The sequence below is a fragment of the Saccopteryx bilineata genome, chromosome 2, assembly GCF_036850765.1.
Source record: "Saccopteryx bilineata isolate mSacBil1 chromosome 2, mSacBil1_pri_phased_curated, whole genome shotgun sequence".
Taxonomy (NCBI): domain Eukaryota; kingdom Metazoa; phylum Chordata; class Mammalia; order Chiroptera; family Emballonuridae; genus Saccopteryx; species Saccopteryx bilineata.
In genome coordinates, this window is record NC_089491.1 from 384,867,690 (window position 1) to 384,887,410 (window position 19,721).

A 19,721-nucleotide genomic window follows, 5' to 3' on the forward strand; every position below is an offset into this window, starting at 1 on the left:
TGTAGGGGCTCACAATGGAGAAAATGCGTTGGAGGTTACCTGTGGGGAGGCCACTGTAGGCTAAGGGAACATTAGATACAAAGGCCCTGTGGTCGCCTTTCTTTCTCTTTCCCCAACTTGCTCCTTGCCCCCTTCTTCTCTTTCAGAGGTCCTTGATAGTCACAGAGCTTCTGGGGTTAACAGAGTGGCAGAACTTCCCTTGTGTTAGACAGGATAGGGGGCCTGGCCCATGGTGGCACAGTGGATAAAGTGTTGGCCTGGAACGCTGAGGTCACTGGTTAGAAACCCTGGGTTTGCCTGGTCAAGGCATATATGGGAGTGGATGCTTTCTGCTTTTCTCTCTCTTTCCTCTCTAAAATGAAGTCTTAAAAAAGATTTTTTTTTTAAAGGCAGAAAAGGGGTGGCCCTACTACTTCTTCAGCTGGAAGCAGTTCATGGGTCTCCACCACAGAGGTGACGATTCTCTACTAATTACTTGAATCTTGCCTGTTTCTTTAGCTACTGATTTTGTTCTTTTTCTGGCTATAAAGAGCATGTCTTTTCTTCCACCCATTGACTAGAGCTGAAATTCTTACAGCTGGCCTGGACGCAGCCTGGAGCCCTCTGAGTAATCATGTCAAACACAGGACAGAGTCATAGAGAGGGAAGGATGTCAGCATGGGGGTTACACCACCGGAAGCAAAAGGACTTTTTCTCCAAAATCTCTTTCTTTTCTGGGCCTCTTTCCAACTTCCAAGTTCTCATTTTCTTCCCCCCCCCCATAAACAAAGGTGATTTCTCTCTGACTCTACCCACCATTTACAAAGCCAGGCATTTGTTGGCTCGTGAACAGGGACCTTGGGGATCCAGGCTTCTTCAAGCCAGATCTCTGAGTGGGTTTAGGCTGATGCTATAGAGGCTGTGGCTTTAGTGGATTCCAATGGCCCCTAAGACGGACAAGAGACCTAGCTCTCTGTCCCAGTCTCCGAGGCTGCCTCCCCTCTCCATGAGCAGCCTCTAGAATTGGCACATTTGCTCCCAGTGTCGGACCTAGATACTCTGCCATACAGAGCTGCTGGACCCGTCACTGGAAGAGCATGTCCCTTCCATTCCCTTGGTCTGCTTGTCATTTTCAGCTGCCATGACAGAAGAATAGCTCACTTACAGAAAAGAACACAGTCCTCAAATGCCCATCTTTAGCATAATAGTAGTTCTTGTTTCAGGACCTTTATAGATGTCTTTAGGAAAATGTGACATTCGGGTAATCATGGATGCAGCCAAACAGGTGGATTTCACTTTAAGAAAACTCCATAAACGATGTGAATTTATCAAGACACCCCAGATAATTCTAAACACCCTACATGGTTGATAAATACATCAGAAAGAACTTACTCCAGTAAGAATAGTGATTTGAAGTTCTTATTTTGTGTACTATTCAAAGAGATATTTAGGTGTTGGGAGGGAAATAAGATGTCAAAGAAGATAATTAGGGGTGCAGAAATTTCTGAAATCATGATGCGAGTCAGTGGTGATACAGAGTCTTAGGTGAAAACCCTTTCCTTGACCACAACAGAGCAGTTTGGGTCATGTGAAGTGTACTTGATCCTCATGGTCCAGGGCCAAGGTTGGAGTCAAGTGCCTGTCATGGGAAGGGGAAAGCTAACTAACCAGTTTAGGATGGGTGGGTCCAAAGACAGGGCTAGATTACACAAATCCAAAGCAAAACCCTTGACCCTCCCTTGATTCCTTTCTTGAAAACTAAATGGGCCTTAGATTGCCCCAAAACGGGCAGCCAAGAAAAGCTGGAGTCCACACTGATGCACAGCCTCGGTCGGTATTCAGCTCTGAACCTGCCTGCCCTCCTACTTTGACAGGACAGGGGAAGATTATCCAGTAATCTGCCTGGGCCAGATCAGCTGTGGGGATTTCCAGGCCCAAACAGGGTCAGATGGTATTCTTTCAGGCTCCAAGACTCTGTAAGAAGGAAATGGAAGAAGCGCAGGGTTGAGGGCCAGATTTATTACGGCACAAAGGGGAAAGTGATTACCATCCCATGAACACACTGGATTTTTAGTCCAATGATCCTTGAGGATACTACAGAAAACACCTCCACTACCCACATGGCAAACCCAGGTCCCTCCAGAGAGGATCAAACTGCAGGGCCCTTTGAGAAGAGCACAGCCAGGACTGGACAGATCAACGAGCAACTCAGTGCAATTACGCTTCCTGTTCCCAGATAAAAGCAACACAAGGAACACTTCTTCTGCTCCAGGTGTTTTCACCAAGTCAATAAAGAGACTAAGGCAATAATTAGCAGAGGAAGTCTGGGAAGCTTCAATTCTGTCTAAAACAGATGTAGATATCTGCAACTTTTTCATTAATGAAGTTTCAGATTCATCTAGATTCCCTGTCTGGTGATGCTCTCACTTGGGTACTTGTCATATCTCTTAATAGCCTCCTTGTCCTCCTCATTCCCTTTACATGCTCTTTAGTGCTAACAGTATCTGACAATGCTATTGGTACTCAGTAGACAAATGATGAATCTAGTTGAACACAAATGGGGTGGGGACCCAGCCTAAAGCCCTTTTCGAGTAAAGAAACTGGGTTCTGGAGCCTGAGAATGCTTTAAGGCCATCTTCTCTTTTTGGTAGGACAGGGGCCTAAACCTGGGGCCACTGCCCCAAGGCCTGGTTTCCTGGGCTTTCACTCAGGATGATTGGCAGGGGTCCTCCTCCTGCAGCCAGTTTGGTGCATTTCCACCCTCCCGTTGTATCTCAGACCCAACTAGCCTGACAGTCCCGCCCTCTTTCTCCAGCCCAGTACTGACTTGTGTACACGTGAAGAAGCAGTGCTTCAAAAATTTCTCTGTCATCATAGTGAACTGGTGAAGCATCTGAGGTATTAAGCAATCCATAACATTTGTGACCGGTTAACTTTAATTTGTCAAAATAAATCTGCAGTATTTTGCATGTTAGTAATACAATGCTGGTATTGACAGGAAAAATCATCATCTGCTTACAGAGAAACCTTCATTTAGGAGCACACCTTAGGAGGGAAATGAATACACAATAAAAGGCAAATGCAGGCCAAGCAGCGAGCCCTAGAGCATAACAGGCTGATGTCAGATTTGAGGATTATCTAATACAACTGTTAGCTGCTAATCTGATAAAGGGGAAGCTTTCAACCGGGTTACAACCAGAAGGGAAAAACAAAATCTCTGCTTTTTCGTAGAGCGGTGGCTGTTGTGCCTTCAACACTTGGTCGAATCAGTTCATAAGAATCAAAACTCAATTCCAGTTCCAAGACACAGGAGACTTTCACCATACAAACAACTAGGTCCCCCTTTCAGTGGCCTGTCGCCACCCCCATCCTGCCAACTCTCTCCCTCCCAAAAGAAGACACAACGTGGCTTTATTATTGCAGACAGCTTCTTGAGTGAATAAAGAATGCATACAAAATAGTATTTTAACTGAAGTCATACAATGAAGTCTCACTCCTGTTTATTATACAATGAATTGATAAAACAATCATTTCTAGTATATATCTCTTTTTTTGTTTTTAAAGAACTAATACTTTCAGGGTTCTGACAACCACACTCTAGCCTGGGGTAGGGCCCACACCTGCCCCCACTGAGTACTGCTCCTTGGGCCAGCATGGAGGAAACCTGGGCTGTTCGAATCATGGAGGATCGTGATTACCAGCCCAGTTGGAGATGACAGGTCCCAGCAGGCAGAGCCAGAACCCGGTCCTGGGGCTGCGTGCAGGGAAATGTGGGCTTCCTCCAAATGTAGCCACCACCTGCCCAGTCCAAGCCTCAACAGGGCTGCGCATGGGCCTTCCCTACACGAGTCCTTCCAGTAGTCCACACATAATGCTCTACATATTAAAATCAAACCATCTTTGTACTGTGGATAGAAACAGTTGTAACAAAGTCATAGCTACATATTTTTCTCTACATTTTGTTTATTGAGACAAACTAATTAAAAGGCACAAACATAGGGCATGTTTACATGGACATTATAACAAACATATACATTAAAAGTGTAGGAATGTGTTGCCTTCCTGCTAAACAGAAAGTTCCTAAGCTTTTATATATACAAAAGTTGTACAATTTAATGTCCTAAAGTACAAAAGATCATTTATAAAATTATTTTACACTAAGTACTATTTATTTTTTACTATGTAGTTCAACCCCCTCGAACTGTTTGTATAATGATACACAGAGACCTATCCCTGATGTAGGACGTCTGCCTCAGGTACAAGGTATTCTGATGCTTGAACTGACACAGTGGGGTATAAACGGAAGTCATCCAGTTTGATAGTCCTGCAAACATTCTGCAAGATAACCACAACTAATTGCCATTTCTCTTAACTGCAAGATTTTAAAAAAAGGGGGAAAAAACATTGCAACTTAAAAAAAAAATCACAGCGTCTTGGTTTTAGTAACTATTTTTTTTTTTCAAAACACAATGCTTTAAAAACATTAATGTGTGGCATGATGGTGTAAGAGTACTGTTTCCCTAGCTTTTGGTTTCTACTCTATGTACAGAGATAAAATATCCTGCTAATAAAAAGCACATGTCTTAACGTGCACAATTGTTGCTGGTTTCTACAGGGAGCGCAAGAAGCTAGCTATCTCCCTGAAAACACCACAAAGCTGATCAAAGTGTTTTCTCAAAGAAAAAAAAAGTGATGTCCATATATATACAAAGTTGAACAAATCTGCACAATACTTGGTTAAGAAATGAAAGAAATGAAAAAAAAATACACTCTGCTTGTTCCGAAGGGGTATACTACCTAGTTAGTGGTTAGAATAGAAACTGTATACAATTTAATATAAGACATAAACTCTAGTGAGCAACTAACATAACTTTCCCTGTTGTAACATCAACAGGCTCTGATTGGGAGAGAGAGGGGCATATCACATCCCAGTGCCTCCAGCGTCTTCCAATTTAAAGCAATAATTTTAAATGTTCCAAAAGTATTCCTCGGCTCCTGAATAGGAGTCCCATTGGCCTCCACTTGTTAGGAGTCTGCCTGTCCGCACGCTTGACTTCTCCTCTGTCGGCTGCGGCCTTGTCTTACCAAAACACAATTTGTATATTTTGGTGTTTTTTGTTTTTTTTAAAGTCAACTACAGTGCTATATTCCATCAGGATTAATATGCTGAGCAATATTTACATCTCCAAATATCAGGTCACAATCCCTATTATATGTTGAAGTTAGAATGATAAATTATCATATGCTTTGCATATCAGAGCTGGTATCACCTTTCCCATAGGGAATGCTGCCTGAAATTAACATATTCCCAAAGGTAAAATGCATATTCTCTGAAATGCATTTTATTATGATAATGCATGTATTTACTCATAAAAACAATAAAAGACAATTCTACACTAGCTCTCAATCCATGGATTTAGAACTTCAGGTTAAAATCAGCCATCCACCTTATATTGAGAGAAGAGTTCTGCTAGTGTTTAGCATAAAATGATTTCTTGGGATTAGAAACTAAATGCTGTTTTTATTTACTTATTTTTGTTTAAAGGGTTTTGTTTTTTTATGATTGGTTTTAGTTCTGGTATTCATCTGGCCAACTACTATCCTGTTTAAGCAATGCTGTCAGCTAAAAGGAATTTCTGATTAAACTAAAGTGGTCCAGTGATAAGTTACACACACACCCTACTTTGAACAATCCCAGCCAAATTGAAGAAAAATGCTACTACACTAATATTAACTAATGTAATAAAATCTCCCAATTTCATGGTTTACTTTTTGCTTTAATAAACTAAAAGTTGCTGGTAAGTATTTACTTTAACCCATGTTTTGATTTCAGAATACCGTTTACCAAGGTGGCGATGTAGGCAAAGCCTGGGGTAAGAAAGGCATGCTTTCTACAGGCCTCATTGCTATATTGAGAGGGGCAGCTAACGTCATGGGTGTGGGCAGATTCATCGGAGACGTGATTGTGACAGGGTGTGCTATATTCACTGGAGCAGTGACAGGGGTGGGGAGGTTGACCGGGGTAGTGAGTGTTAAAGGAGAGGTCATGGATAATGGACTGGTTATAGTTACAGGGTGCCCTATGTTCATCGGGCTGGTTATGTTAACTGCACTTGAAACATTTACTGGACTTCTCATGCTCATTGCAGCTGCCACTGTGACTGGGTTTGACATAGTCCCAGATGACACAGAGGACGTTATATTGAATGGAGTAGTTAGAGTCACAGGTGTCGTAGCAGCCGTGGAGGTTTGGCACAGGTTAGCAGCTTCTAAAATAAGAAGACAAAAGGGCCTTTAGATTCTCAAAACAGTAAACAAAATTCACAAACAGCTTCTGAATCAACTTCTTTTAATTAAAAAGAGCAAATAATTAATTAAATTTGCTTTTTATTAAGTATTCAACAGGAAGGGAGATTCCTTCTGAGCACAAGACTGGGGGCCAGGAACCCACGTGTGTGCAAATCTCTTTTCTGATACTGCACCTCTCTCAAGCACTTACACAACTTGTTTAGCCCTGGCACTTTTGGTTTCAAATTTAGATTTACTTACCTAGCTCACAGTGATACTGGGAAGATGAATGAATTTCTGTAAGGCACTCTGGGGGTTGGCAGACAGAGATCAAGGAGAGCAACAGTATTCTCCTTATCACTGCATGCAGTCCTCTGAATTCTAAAGACTTTCCTGGGAAGAGCCAACTACTGGCAGGCCACACAACAAGATCTGAACTTACTGATTTGAGAGACAGACAGACAGACAGACAGAAACATCTATCTGTTCCTGTACGTGCTCTGACTAGGGATCAAACCGGCAACCTTGGCGTATCGGGGTGACGCTCTAACCAAATGAGCGGTCCAGCCAGGGCCAGGGCAACAAGGTCTTATTTACACAGAGCTGAGCCGGTGGTTACAAAATAACAGATCATCAGAAAAATCTTCTCATAAGGCACACTGTATCTAGCAGAGACAGAGGTGTGTGTCTTCAATGCTATATTTACTCTTAAGCTGCTCAAAGGTGAAGTCACATTCTGTTAAGGTTTTAAAAATCCAGAATTAGGGCCTGACCAGTGGTGGCACAGTGGATAGAGTATTGACCTGGGACGCTGAGGACCTAGGTTTGAAACCCCAAGGTCACCAGCTAGAGGGTGACTGGCTCAGCTTGAGCCCTCTGGTCAAGGCACGTATGAGAAGCAATCAATGAACAACTAAAGTGAGGCAAGTAATGCCTCACAAGTTGATGCTTCTCATCTACCTTCCTGTTTCTCTCTCAAAAAAACAAACAAAAAAAAAACAAAAACCCTATTGAATTAATTCAAGTCTACTAAATATCCCAAGAGGATTTTTCAGTGAGTGAAGTAAAATAAATGATTCTAAAATTCATATGGAAGAGCAAAGAACCAGGAAGAGACTAGACAAATTAAAAAAAAAAAAATTTGATAAACAGACATTGATAAACAAGCCATTTTAATATCGTCTATTTATTTCAATCTTAGGAAAATCATCTTAGTTAAACATCATCTGTTGTTTCTGGTTGTGTTTTAGCTATTTTAAGAAAAAAGAAACATCCCTCAGTAGGTTTACGTTCTTCCCCACTACCATTTCTTCTTCCCTTTCTGTGGCTGACACAATCCCCCACTTTACGCCTAGACCCTGAACTTCACATATTACACATGTGGAACCATAGCCAGGAGGACTAGCCCGGCAAGAAGACCAGGCAGTGAGTTGGGGGTTATCCAGCAAAGCCTTCATAAGGAAAATTTCCTCAGAGGTAATACCCCTACCCCTCAACAAAATTCAGCACCACCTGCTGGTGTGTCACAGAACGGTAGTAAGATGACGGGTGGGCTAGCTGTGACTTGGTTGTCAAAAATGAAAAAGGTATTAGAGACTAAAGAGGGAGGTCTGCACACATTCCTTGTGCGGGTCGTCTCACCTCAGGCAGGCCCTTCTTTGATTAGTGCAATGTAACTTCGGCATACTCCATACTCTGTATCAGGTATTCCCAAATCTGGCTAATGATCAAAATCACTTAGGGAGCCTTTTAAAAAATGGCTTCCAAAAAATCCAATAGTGAGATTTAGATGGAACCTGGGCAATCAGTATTTTTAAAAAAGTTGCAAAGATGATGACCTGATTGTCTTCCAATTTTGGGAACTTATATTACATTATTTAAGCCCAGTATTTAAAAGGGATATGCGGATTCAATTTTAGGTTTTCAGGTCAGGAGTCTCCTCACCCTCAAAACGTGACATTTACTAATATGAATACAGAGGTTTCTAACACTGGTGGTCATTTCCAGAGAGATTCATGGTATGAATGGGAACACAATAACATTTTGTTTCATGGAGGTCCGAAGATGAGCTAAACAACTGAATCTTATTGTGCGAGCAAACTGAAATACAATACCAAATAGAAGAGTGAAGAAAGAAAGAGTGAGAGAGAAAACTAACTCACTTCGGAGGTGATGGTCCTATTGCTAAGGATGTTCTCCTGTTTCCACCCCTCTCTCATCTACCATCTCCCCATGTTTTCTTTTTAATCTACTAGTTTCTATGACTCCAACACTTCCACTCTCACACCCTCTCTAAGTAAAACATTTTTATAATAGGCTAGGAAGCATACTATGCAATTATTACAGCACTTACACACAGACATCTTCCTGCGCTTTCCTTCCATTCTCCAGCCCTAACTCTACACCAAACATCTTATCAGAGTAATGAAAACTCTTCATTTGGAAGACAGGAAGAAGCAGTATCTGAGCAAGGGTGGAAAGCCTATCTGACTGCTGTACTCTTTCCTCCAATGCCAGTAAATACAAAAAAGGAGACCATTCCTTTCATCTTTATCCAAGTACAGAGTGTTTAGAGGGGGACTGGGGAAGGAAACAGTTACACCACATGAAAGCAAAGGATGGAAGAAACTACACAGCAAAGAAATGACAGAGGAGCCCACACGCGGAAGATTCCTCATGAACTTAGAACAGTAAGCTATGGCGGGGCGGGGGAGAAAGGAGGAAGTTAGGAATCTGTCCTGTGGCTGATGGTACACTGACAAAAGGATTGACTTGAAATGGCTGGACAACAGTCCAGAAGCCAAACCTACAACTAGTAAGTCAAAAATCTGCGCTGAAAACCGATACTCCAACTGACCCTTAGATATATGAGAGAAAAGTAGACCATTCTCAGTTACAGCAATGTCTCTAACAACTGAAATACATACATGTTAAGCTAATGCCAGCCTCAGTGAATGACATTAAAGGTGAGACCAAGAGAAAAGACATCAGCCTTATAGAGTCTGAAACATGAAATAAATAAAACAATACAGAAAGAACACTAATAGTAGAAAACAGCATGGTTGTAAAAAATGAATTTATATACACGTAAAGATTTTCTGCGCACCTCTAAAAGAGGGAATATTCTAGACAGGAAAAAATTCAGCCCCGACTACACAAAGGCTGACATGAAAACAAACATAAAAAGTGGACTTTGAGTATATACAGCAAAGGACCAAACTTGGTTTTCAATTTGTAACAAAAAGTAAACCAAAAAAAGAATACTGGGAATTTTTATTTCCTAGTAAAAAACACAAACTTATCTGGAAGCTTGAAAGCTTTGTTGCCAATAACTTCCACTTCCCAGCACACAGTGTTTCCACGTCTCCCTAAGGCCGGATTCCCTAAGCTGTGGCTTCTTGACTTGGATCACTCGGCATACCGGATGAAGACACTCCTCCAGCCACACTGGGAGCGCCTGCCGCCTCGTCTCCCTTACCTTTCTTTCTTGCTTTGACAGCTTCTTCCCACAGTCTCAGTGTCTCTACCTGCTTCCCTGGCCAGCTGGTCACATGTTGTTGTTGTTGCTGCTGCTGTTGCTGCTGCTTCTGGTTGCTGGTCTCTTCATTCATGCATGCTACTCCAAAGACAAACCAGAAACACTACGTTTACCTTGAAAAAGTACAGCTATCTTTTCAAAATCCAAAACATATACTTTAACTCTTTGTGCCTCTATGATCTTTATCATTTGACTTGACAGTTTTGTTTTTTTAATTTTTATTTATTGATTTTAGAGAGAGAAAGAGAAACACTGATCTATTTGTGTATGTGCCCTGACTGGGGATCAAACCAGCAACCTCTGCTTAGCAGGATGATGAAGTAACCAATCGTGCCATGCGGCCAGGGCAGACTTGATAGTTTTTATTAAGTGCATCTTTTTTGTGCTTATGTCTATATTGATCAAAACAGATAAAGTAAAAGAACTAGAAAGCTAGAGAAAACCAATATAAAAGAGGAAAAAATATTTGCTACATTAAAAAGCAAGTTTTAGAATAGGACTTGGGTAATATTAGCATGGACTAAATTAATACTCATCAAAATATCTAAAACACTTGGTTACTTGACCACAATGATGTACACTAAAGGTAATTTTTAATAAAATTAACAAAGAATGACATGCTAGATTCTTAAATCTACTTAAAAGTAAGCAAATATACTAACAAAGAAAAATTGATGAGATTAAACCACACTAAGCATTCTTTCCTAGTCATTTTTGTCCACCTACTTTCATAATCTGATGTTTCTGCTACATAAAATGCATATGTAACAGAATATATAACACTGTAGAATACATAATAGAGTAGAATTAGGAAAATTCTTTTTTTCTGGTGGTTAGGGAGATCTTAAAGAAAAAGCCTGGATAAATAAAAATATTAAATTTTATCCATAAGCCCCCGGAATATTCTATCAACTCTGAATTTAAGGTAAGCAAAGTGTTTAAACTTTAAAATGGATCTGACATTCCATTTCTCCATAGACTCGGGTTAGAAAAGCTAACTGATTAACACCTCTTTCATCTTTAAAGTAATTAAGGACATACTAGTAATAGATACTAGTAATTCTCAAACATCAGTGTCTCCTACAATAAGGAGTTAGGAGACACTGATATTTGAGAATATTCCCAACATTAAATAAAAGCTATTAAAATTGCCTGGATATGATGCAACTTCCTAGTGTGGCTTTTGCTGCCACAACTCTAATACACTAGAGCTTTTTATTCAAACCCCAAAGAAGGAACACATTAAAAAGTAGCGGTGGGGAAAATTCTGCTGTTCTGACATGGGTGTTATTAGACAAGTCCAGGATTGAAAGCCAAATCAGTGCTGTTTGTACACATGCATTTGAAGTACATTTCCAATACTAATATACACTTTCCATTACTGCATATTTGCACACTTTAATAATATAAGGTAACATGTAAGATGAACAGTAATAGTCTTAAGAGCACTGCAAAACATGCCTTTGATGCATTATAAAAACATCTAGGTTTCATTATATGAAATGCAAAAGAAAGACAATTCAAAGCATCCCTTACTTTTGCTGATGCCTTGTTTACACGTATTACAGTTGATACTTTGGCTCTGCCCGTGTGTCTTTAAGTGGCTGGTGATGTACGCTGCGCTCAGGAGCTTCCCGCAGATGTTACACGATACCTTGCCTTCGTGGCGCACCATGTGAGTCCGCAGTCTGTCTTTGGTGGCAAAGGCAGCAGTGCACGTCTGCATGAGGGAGGAAAACTTTTTTTAAATATAGACTATCCTGTTCTACTCATTTTAAAGTATGTTATATACTAGGCATTACCCTACTCATATCAGCAAGCCAACTGAGTTAGCTGAGTTCTAATTGTATGTGTTATCCAGTCATAATCACAATAAAACATTTTGTGAATTTAGACCCTGACATTTTAAGGGAAGAAAAATACCAACAGAGAGTAGTAAGAAGATGTGAGCTTTAGTCAGTTCAACCTGGATTTAAATCCAGCTCCCCGATTCACTCAACAGTGTAACACTGAGCAAGTTAACCTGTCTGAATTCGTTTCTTCACTTGTAAAATGTTGATAATACCTACCTCACAAGATTAAGAGCCTGACCAAGGCCTCGCACACAGAAGGCTCTCACTCAAAATGACACTAGCTTCCTTTCTCCAACTGGATTTTTCTTAGAATTCAAATCATTTACTTAATAAAATCAGTAGTTAACAAATTTAATGGAAAGAAACATAAAAAGACTTCCAGCAACAAATTAGAATCACCGATACCTAAAATAGTAATTCGATTTAGCAAGATTCTTAACCTTTTCATTATTACATGTTGAATAAAATCATTAACATGAATAAATTTTCAAACAACTAGAAAAGGTTGGCAGTAGCTGACAAAAATCCAATAAATAACTTTTGGAAGACAATTCATATTTTCTTCTGTTACAGTTAAAACAATCTCAACCATCAACCCAGAAACTCATTTAAAACACTCCATTTATTCGATTTCAATACACAACCTTTGCAAAACTATAATATTTTTATAACAATAAATGCTGTAGCCCAAGGAAAGGGAAATGTAGCTTAATAAAAACAACATATTTACATTATTAAATGATCTTGCCCCACAGAAATAGAAGTTGTCGTTTACATTTTATAAAACTAGAATTCAAATGGATCACACTTATTCAAGTCAGTGATTTTTAAGACTATTCAAGAACAGTGAGATTTGATTGGCTCAGACCTTCTGGACAATGTGCATTAGTGCTACACTAAGGATAAGTCATTTTAACTCTTACTTGGCATTTGAAGGGTCTTTCTGTTGAATGGACATGTTTTACGTGACAGCTTAAATGGTCAGGCCTGTGAAAGAGAGAGTTTCAACAGAAGATATAATGGAACACACATAAAGAAATGCTACTTACTGTGATGTTTACATGCTTGGCAGAGCTGGGAGGGCAGTTTAAAGAAAGCTAGCAAAATTACCAACTCCCCCTCCCCCTGTGCAAGCCTCCTTACCTCTCTTACCATAAACAAAAGTTTTACCTGTCTTCTCTCCTAGTCAATATCAAATCATATTAGATATTGCTTTTTTACAATTACTAAATACCCATGGTTTTAGTCCTAATACTTGCCAGAAACAGCTACTACTATATATTTTATATACATATTTTAAAAACCTTTAAAAATGAAAATTAGTGAAATGTTAGTAACCACAGAAATATGAAAAAACATGCTCCTAAAAGTTTTATTAAGAGTATCCAAGGTGATCCCAACTTCCAGAAAATAAGCGGCTTTGATTTATATGCAGTGAACCTCATTCTAGTGTACCCAACTGAATTGGAATCTGGTGGTTTTGCAATGATAAGAAGTATCCACGCGCCAAATGAAGGCCTGAGTTCACCAAGGTATTTCTTAAATGAAATAATAAGTTAATCACCATGTCACCACGTGTCAACCAACCAAACTGAAATGAAACCTGAAAGTATAATCCTTTATCTATCACCAACCTCCTTTAATAACACAGGCCTGCGGACATCTATTCTCACATAAACCTTCTAGAGCACACAGAAACAAAACTGAAATTCAGTGAATACCATAATGAAAAAAAGCAAAGCAAAATGCAGTACCTCGAGAAGCCTTTCCCACAAACACTGCAAGTATAGGGTTTGGTGATGCCTCCTTCATGAGACCTCACATGGTAAGTCATCCGGTCCTTCCGCTTGAAGCGCTGATTACAAATCGGACACTCGAAGGGCTTCTCGTCGGAGTGGGAGAGCTTGTGCCGATTGAGGTGGTACACGTCTCGGAAGGCCTTCCCACACATCTCACAGGCATGGTTCTTCTTGACAGGCTTGCTGGGTTTCTTGACAGACTGGGTCACGGGCATCGCTGTGGTGCTGGCACTGCTGCTGGGGTTGGTGCCCGAGGAAGACGTAGTGACTGTGGACAAGATGCCTGCAATGGTGGAGACCAGCGAAGTTCGGCTGCTGTCCCCAGCGATGGTGGAGATAAGAGGAACCACTGTAGTGGGGGTTTTCTTTGCCCGGGACACCAACTTGATCCCTGTGTGGCAGGACTCATGGCGCCTCAGGTGGTAGCTGTCCCTGAAAGCTTTACTGCAGTAAGTGCACACAAATGAAGTTTTGGGTTTTTCTTTTTTAATCCCAATGGCATCCTTTAATGTTTCTGGTGCAGCCTGAGGTTTCTGAGTTATTGGTATTGGAAGTAATGGTTTCTGATCAGGGGGCTCCACAGCAGAGCTCAGGAGGGGCAGCAAGCTGTTTTGTGCTGCCTGCTGTTGGTGATGAGAGCCTTCATGGGTCTAAAACCAAACATTTACACTTCAGAAATTCAACCTCTCACAATGACCTCCAAAATTCAACATGTTCCAAATAACAGAAACGAGAAGAATCAAAGAGCCTGTAAGCAACTCTCTACAGCACAGATCCAGCCATCACCTAGTTATTCTCAAGAGCTCCCAATACAAAGCATTAAAATCACTGTGCGGCCCCAAAACTTTCACGACTCAGTTGCTGAAAGTGATCTTGCTTTCAAACAGCTGACTAAACTACACACCGCCCTGGTTCATACGGGACATACCAGCTGATGAAATCAGTTTGCATTAGTCTGTCAGTGCTGAAACCTCGTCTAAATAACTTGTCAAAAAATACGCTCCAGACTTATTTAACAGTAATGCTGCAGTAATGCACAACACACACGCACACACAGGCACACGCACACAATCATCTGCTTGTCTATTACCCACAAAAAGAAAGACTTATGTCTCTCCCTTTCCATCAGAAAATTCTTAGTGATTGTGGAAGGAGGCTGGTGCTAAGTGATAAAAGGAATCTAATTCTCTGAATACATATGCAATCTAAGTTTACTTTAAAACATTTCTCTTAACTCTACTAAAAGACTTGGCTGAAATGAAACCTGCTATTAGTCAACCTGGAAGGCCTCTGTGAAGGTAGCCCACAGCAAAACAGCTGTTAGCTGTTTCTCAGCTCATAGAACTCTGCATCCTTCAGCAACACTACTTGTTCAGACCCTAAACTCTCAAAGACAGACTAAGAGAAAACAAAAAGTTATAATTAAAATTCCTTTTATTTTCATCTTCTTCCAGCAGTTATAGGTTTTGTTAACAGTGTTAGACTTTTGCTGGTATAATGCACTCCCAACCTGGGGCTGACATTGTCTGGAACTTTACTTTAGCTGCACTGAAACCAGAAGTTCTTCATGGATCAGGTTCTTGGTATTTGTGAACAGTTATTCTCTTGGCTTTAATTCTTTCAAAATTCTCCATACCTCCATACTGATAAACGTTTAGGAAATGATGGGGAAAAATTCCTGAAATAGTTCTTCCTAATATGTTCTACTTTACCAACATTATTTTTGAAACTCTTGACTGTGAGCCCAAGACCCTATGCTTGAGTTTTGTAATCCTAAAAGAATACAGGTGCTCAGAGGTTAAGAGTTCCAAATACTTTAAGCATACAACGTCCTAGGAGGAGCCCATCCCATCATCTTAGACACTCTAGGCATTTCTTTATCCTTCTCACTCTATAACCACTAGTCTGACACTTAACTTGACAAAGGAGACAAAAAACAAAACAAAACAAAACAAAAACCCCAGAAGACACACACACACTCACACAGAGCTCTTCGCCTGATGGATTAGGACATCTACCACACACTGCTCCTCTGCTTACTTGATGGCGGGCGCACAACAGCTAAGCCAGAACCAGGCTCCCCCTAGTCATCAGGGGGGACGGTGTCCAGAGTGACAGTTTCAATTTAATAATTTTGATCAAATCTCCCTCTGAGTCATGGAAGTCCTCACAGATCTTGTGCTTACTTATGAGTATGTTTCTGGACTTAGGGACCATACTGAACTGCAGTCCACTTTTAATTTATGGAGCTCTTGTAAATGTCGGTGTCTAACCAGATGGCATTAGTAGAAACTACAGAATCTGGACTCTAATCTTACTGCCTTTCCAACTTGGCTGTAGGATACCCAAGTTTCCATATAGTATACAAATGGTTAATAGCTGAAGATAGCTCAAGATATACAATTTCAAAGGCAACAGATCAGATAATAGGGAATGCAAATCTTCTGGACGAAGTTCAGACTTACAGTGTTTAGAGACATTTTTCAATTCTAAACAATCATTAGTTTGATGGAGTACTAAAAGCACTTACTGCCATTTTACCAAGTCAGATGTCTGTGGCAACATAAAGTATTTTTACAGCATTGCTGAAGCTCACTCTCACAGGAGGGTCACACCAGGTCCCTGCTTCTTGGGTGAAATGCTGTAGAATGCCTCGACCACTACAGAAATCTCTTTCTGAGGACTCCTAGGATCCCCACACTTCTACATGAAGCCCTCTAAGAGGGGAAGTGGGTTTCCCCAACTTGTTGTCTGGGGGAGAGACAGAGTAAAATAACCACAACCTGCCTTCAGTTAAGAGATTTAAAATACATACAGAACTTCTGGGTCGACTTTTATTTGCTAGCATTGTCAAACCAAAGTTTTAATTTTATCTCCCATCTCTTTCAATTGTAAGGCTTTAAAAACCCTCCCAAGCTTTTCTTTTTCTGGGGCTGGCAAAAAACAAAACAAATGTTATTTCATCACCCAGGGTGGTAGAATACGGCACCATGAAATCCCCAGTGCCAGCGGGTAAGAGATTTTGTACTGAAACAAATTAGCATCAGTGAGTCATATCTTGAATGTCCTGTTAGGAGAATCATCCATCAAACATTTTAACAACTCTGGTTTTCACTTGCCACCAGGTTATCTGGAAAGCAGGCCTGTATTAAACTGGTTAAAAATATAAACTCAACAGGGTGCTCCAGGAAACAAAACAGGAGAGTTTAAGTCTCCATTTCCCCAGGGAAAATGACTTAAGAAGGGAACTAAGTCTATTCATACCTTTCCATAGAAAAGACTAAAATACTCTCTTTACCCATTCCACCTGTCCTCAGCTCCAAATTACAAGTTTTCCAACTATCAATCACTACACACATTACCAAGCCCAGGATCAAATAGGAGCTTTCACACTTCTCCATCATGTGGAAAAAAATGATTTTAATAGCTGAAAAAAATTAAATAATATAAAATCAAATTAAAAAGTTGATCAATAAATGCTTGGCATTTGCTTTACCCAGGAAAAGAATAATAAAAATATCCCAAAAGGTTTTTCAACTAGCTTTCCAAAAATTAGTTATGGTTCTTTCCTTTTCACAAAGAACTCCCATTTTTCCCCCCAATCTCCATTAAGTTTATAGACAGCAGGTTTAATGTGGTAAATCTAATTCATTCCTCACATGAAAATCACTTCAGTGGCTTAGTAATCCCGTATTTTAAGATGACCATTTGCAAGGTTTTTCTAGAGAAGGCACCTGCCACCTTCACAACAATCTGGATGCCAGTGAGTTACATATTAATCATTTTCCAATGCATTTTTAAGTATGCTTATCCCAATTATCAAACACATCAAAGCAAGATAAAACAAGACCAGATAAGAATGAGAAAGTGGGGACGTTTGTGAGTTCCATAATTTTGGATGTATTCTCAATATTAAGAAGCCTTAATATATTTCAATAACTACATGCTTAAAAATTAAGTTCCTGACATCGGAAAGAATATTTGTCTTAAAACAATCAACTAGTTCTACACAATAGGTTCTGTTTGATTTATCCAATTCCCAACATGAACTCCACCGGGATGGTTCCAGCGGCTGGGAGAAGTTTTTGAAAATTTTACATCCGTTCCTGGTTCGTTCCAAAAGGTCTCAGGAGCCCAAGCTACGCGTTTGGGATTTCACTAAGTTATTCAAAGTAGGAAAATAAGTCCGAGAGGCGGGAAGAACGCACTTAACGTGAGGAGCTTCCTAACCTCCTCCGGTTTCCCCGTGAGCTCATCACTACTGCCCACTAAGTACTTCGTTTGCAAATAGAAACGAAGCAGGAAAAACATAACGTTCCAGCCCAGGTCTTCCCAACAGGGGTCCCCCATCTAAAGTGGGCAGGCAAGAGGACTGCCAACGTATCGGCTCCAGTCACTTTGAAGTTTCTAGCAAAAAGTCAAGAGCAACACCCCGACCAATGAGTCATCTGGGGGCTCCGCGAGCGGACTTGGTCTGCTCCCTCCACTTTCTGTCTCCCCTACTGGGGTGCAGGGGTCGTTCCCAGTGGGCCGAGCGAGCGAAGCGCTCGGGCACAAGGTCGGAGCTCCCGGAGGCCCGGCCCGGCGGGGGGACTCCCGGGCTGAATGGGACGGTGGGAGAGCCGGACAGAGGGAGCGGTGTCAGCTGCCAAGACTCGGCGGAGCCTTGGGCAAGAAAGAACGTCAATCCGGCGAAAAAGTTTGGGGAGGGAATCCACACAACACCCCCGGGCGGGTCAACACGAGGTGGGGCGGCGGGAAGGGGGAGTGGCGGGGAACCCGGGACACCCGCTATTCGCGGGCACGGGGGGGTCAGAAAGTCGCCCCGCACAATCAAAAGCGCGAGGTGCGCTCGCAGCGAGGGGGCGAAGGGTGGAGTGCGCGGGGCGCGGGGGGCAGCGCCGGGGCCGCCCTCGCCCTCACCCTCACCCCGCGCTGCGGCCCGGACCCGGCGCGCCGTCGTGGCCGAGCGGCCCGCGCCCTCCGTCCTCCGGGCCGCGGATGGTGACAGCGGCCGGCCTCCTCCCTTCCCCTTCGGGGCGGGCAGGCGGGCGGGCGGGGCGTGTGCGTGCGCCCGAGTGTGCTGGGGGGGCCGGGGCGCACCCCGAGGCCTGCTCTGTGCCCCGCGCCCCGGGAGGCCGCCTCCTTTCACCTCGGCGGCCCCGCTCCGCCGGCGCGGGCGGGCGGGCGGAAAAACAAAGGGGGATTAGGGCCGGGCCGGAGCGCGGCGCCGGGGAGGGAGGGAGGAGGAGCGGCGCCCGCCCGCCCGCCAGCGCGGGGCCCGGCCCCCCTGTCCCCCCCGCGCCCCCCCGGGGGGGCCCCCACTACCTGGAACAGGAACGTGGTCCAGTTGGCCTCCATGGCTGCGGCGGCCGACCCCCCTCCTCCCCACTCCCCCCGCTCGGGGCGCCTCCTCAGCCGGAGGAGGCGACAACAAAGCGGCGGCGGCGGCGGCGGCAGCGGCAGCGGCGGCTCCTCAACATGGCAGCGCCGAGCGCGGCCACTTCCGGTAACCTCCGGGACGCACCACCGCGGCGGCGAGCGCGGGCGGGGGGGGAGCCCCGAGCCGGTGGCCGCCGCCCCCAGCCGCCCCGACCCCTCCTGGGCGTCCCCGCTGCCGGCGCGCCGCCTCGGAGCCCGGCCAGTGCCTGCGGGCGGTGGGGTCAGGGCCCCCGCGCGGGGGCCGGGGTGGGGCCGGGGGCGGGGATGGGGCGCGGCGTCCCCCCCCGCGGGGGTGTGTGGTGCTGCGGTCCGTGGCTCAGGCAGCTGGAGCAGGGGGAGCTCAGGAGAGAAGATGGAGGACGCCAGGGTCTGGCGCTGCTTCGCTGGGCACCGCTGGGCCGTCGCCCGTGACTCAGACGCGGTGCCCTGCAGCGTCGCGTCCCTAGCAGACCCTCGGCGGAAGGCACAGGCCACCGCGGTCACCCGGCTCTCCTGCTCCTTTTGCGCAGCACAGCCCCCGCCCGCAAAGTGGGGGAAGCCCCAGCTCTCCCCTCTGCTATTTCGTCCTCAGCGAGCTGAGCCCTCCGCACTCGCGCCTGATCAGATATGCATCTAACTCCGAGTGGCCTTCCAACTCAAGCAGGGAATCCCACTGGGGTGCAGCCTCAGATCCTCCCAGTGCCGAGGGAAACACTTCCCACGCACAGACATGTCATAACTGGGTTATTCTTGGGTGAAGGGCTGAGCTTCCCCAACCTCCCCTTAACTCCAGATAGGATGTGAAATTCTACCCAACACCACCTCTCCCGCCAAAAAAAATAA

General features: G+C 43.4%; 1 protein-coding gene across 2 annotated transcripts; it reads right to left on the bottom strand.

The window, feature by feature from the left end:
- Positions 1-2,892: 2,892 nt before the first annotated feature.
- On the bottom strand, positions 2,893-18,960 carry VEZF1 (vascular endothelial zinc finger 1). Of its 2 annotated transcripts, none has more exons than XM_066264035.1 (6): positions 18,786-18,960; positions 13,413-14,107; positions 12,582-12,645; positions 11,342-11,525; positions 9,746-9,883; positions 2,893-6,248 (listed from the first exon to the last, which is right to left on the bottom strand). In XM_066264035.1, exons 1-6 carry the CDS (start codon positions 18,816-18,818, stop codon positions 5,821-5,823), a joined length of 1,542 nt encoding a protein of 513 aa, XP_066120132.1. In that variant the 5' UTR covers positions 18,819-18,960; the 3' UTR covers positions 2,893-5,820. The 2 variants fall into 2 exon arrangements, with proteins under 2 accessions (XP_066120132.1, XP_066120131.1); XM_066264034.1 differs by having other exon boundaries at positions 11,342-11,543.
- Between the last annotated feature and the right edge of the window lie 761 nt (positions 18,961-19,721).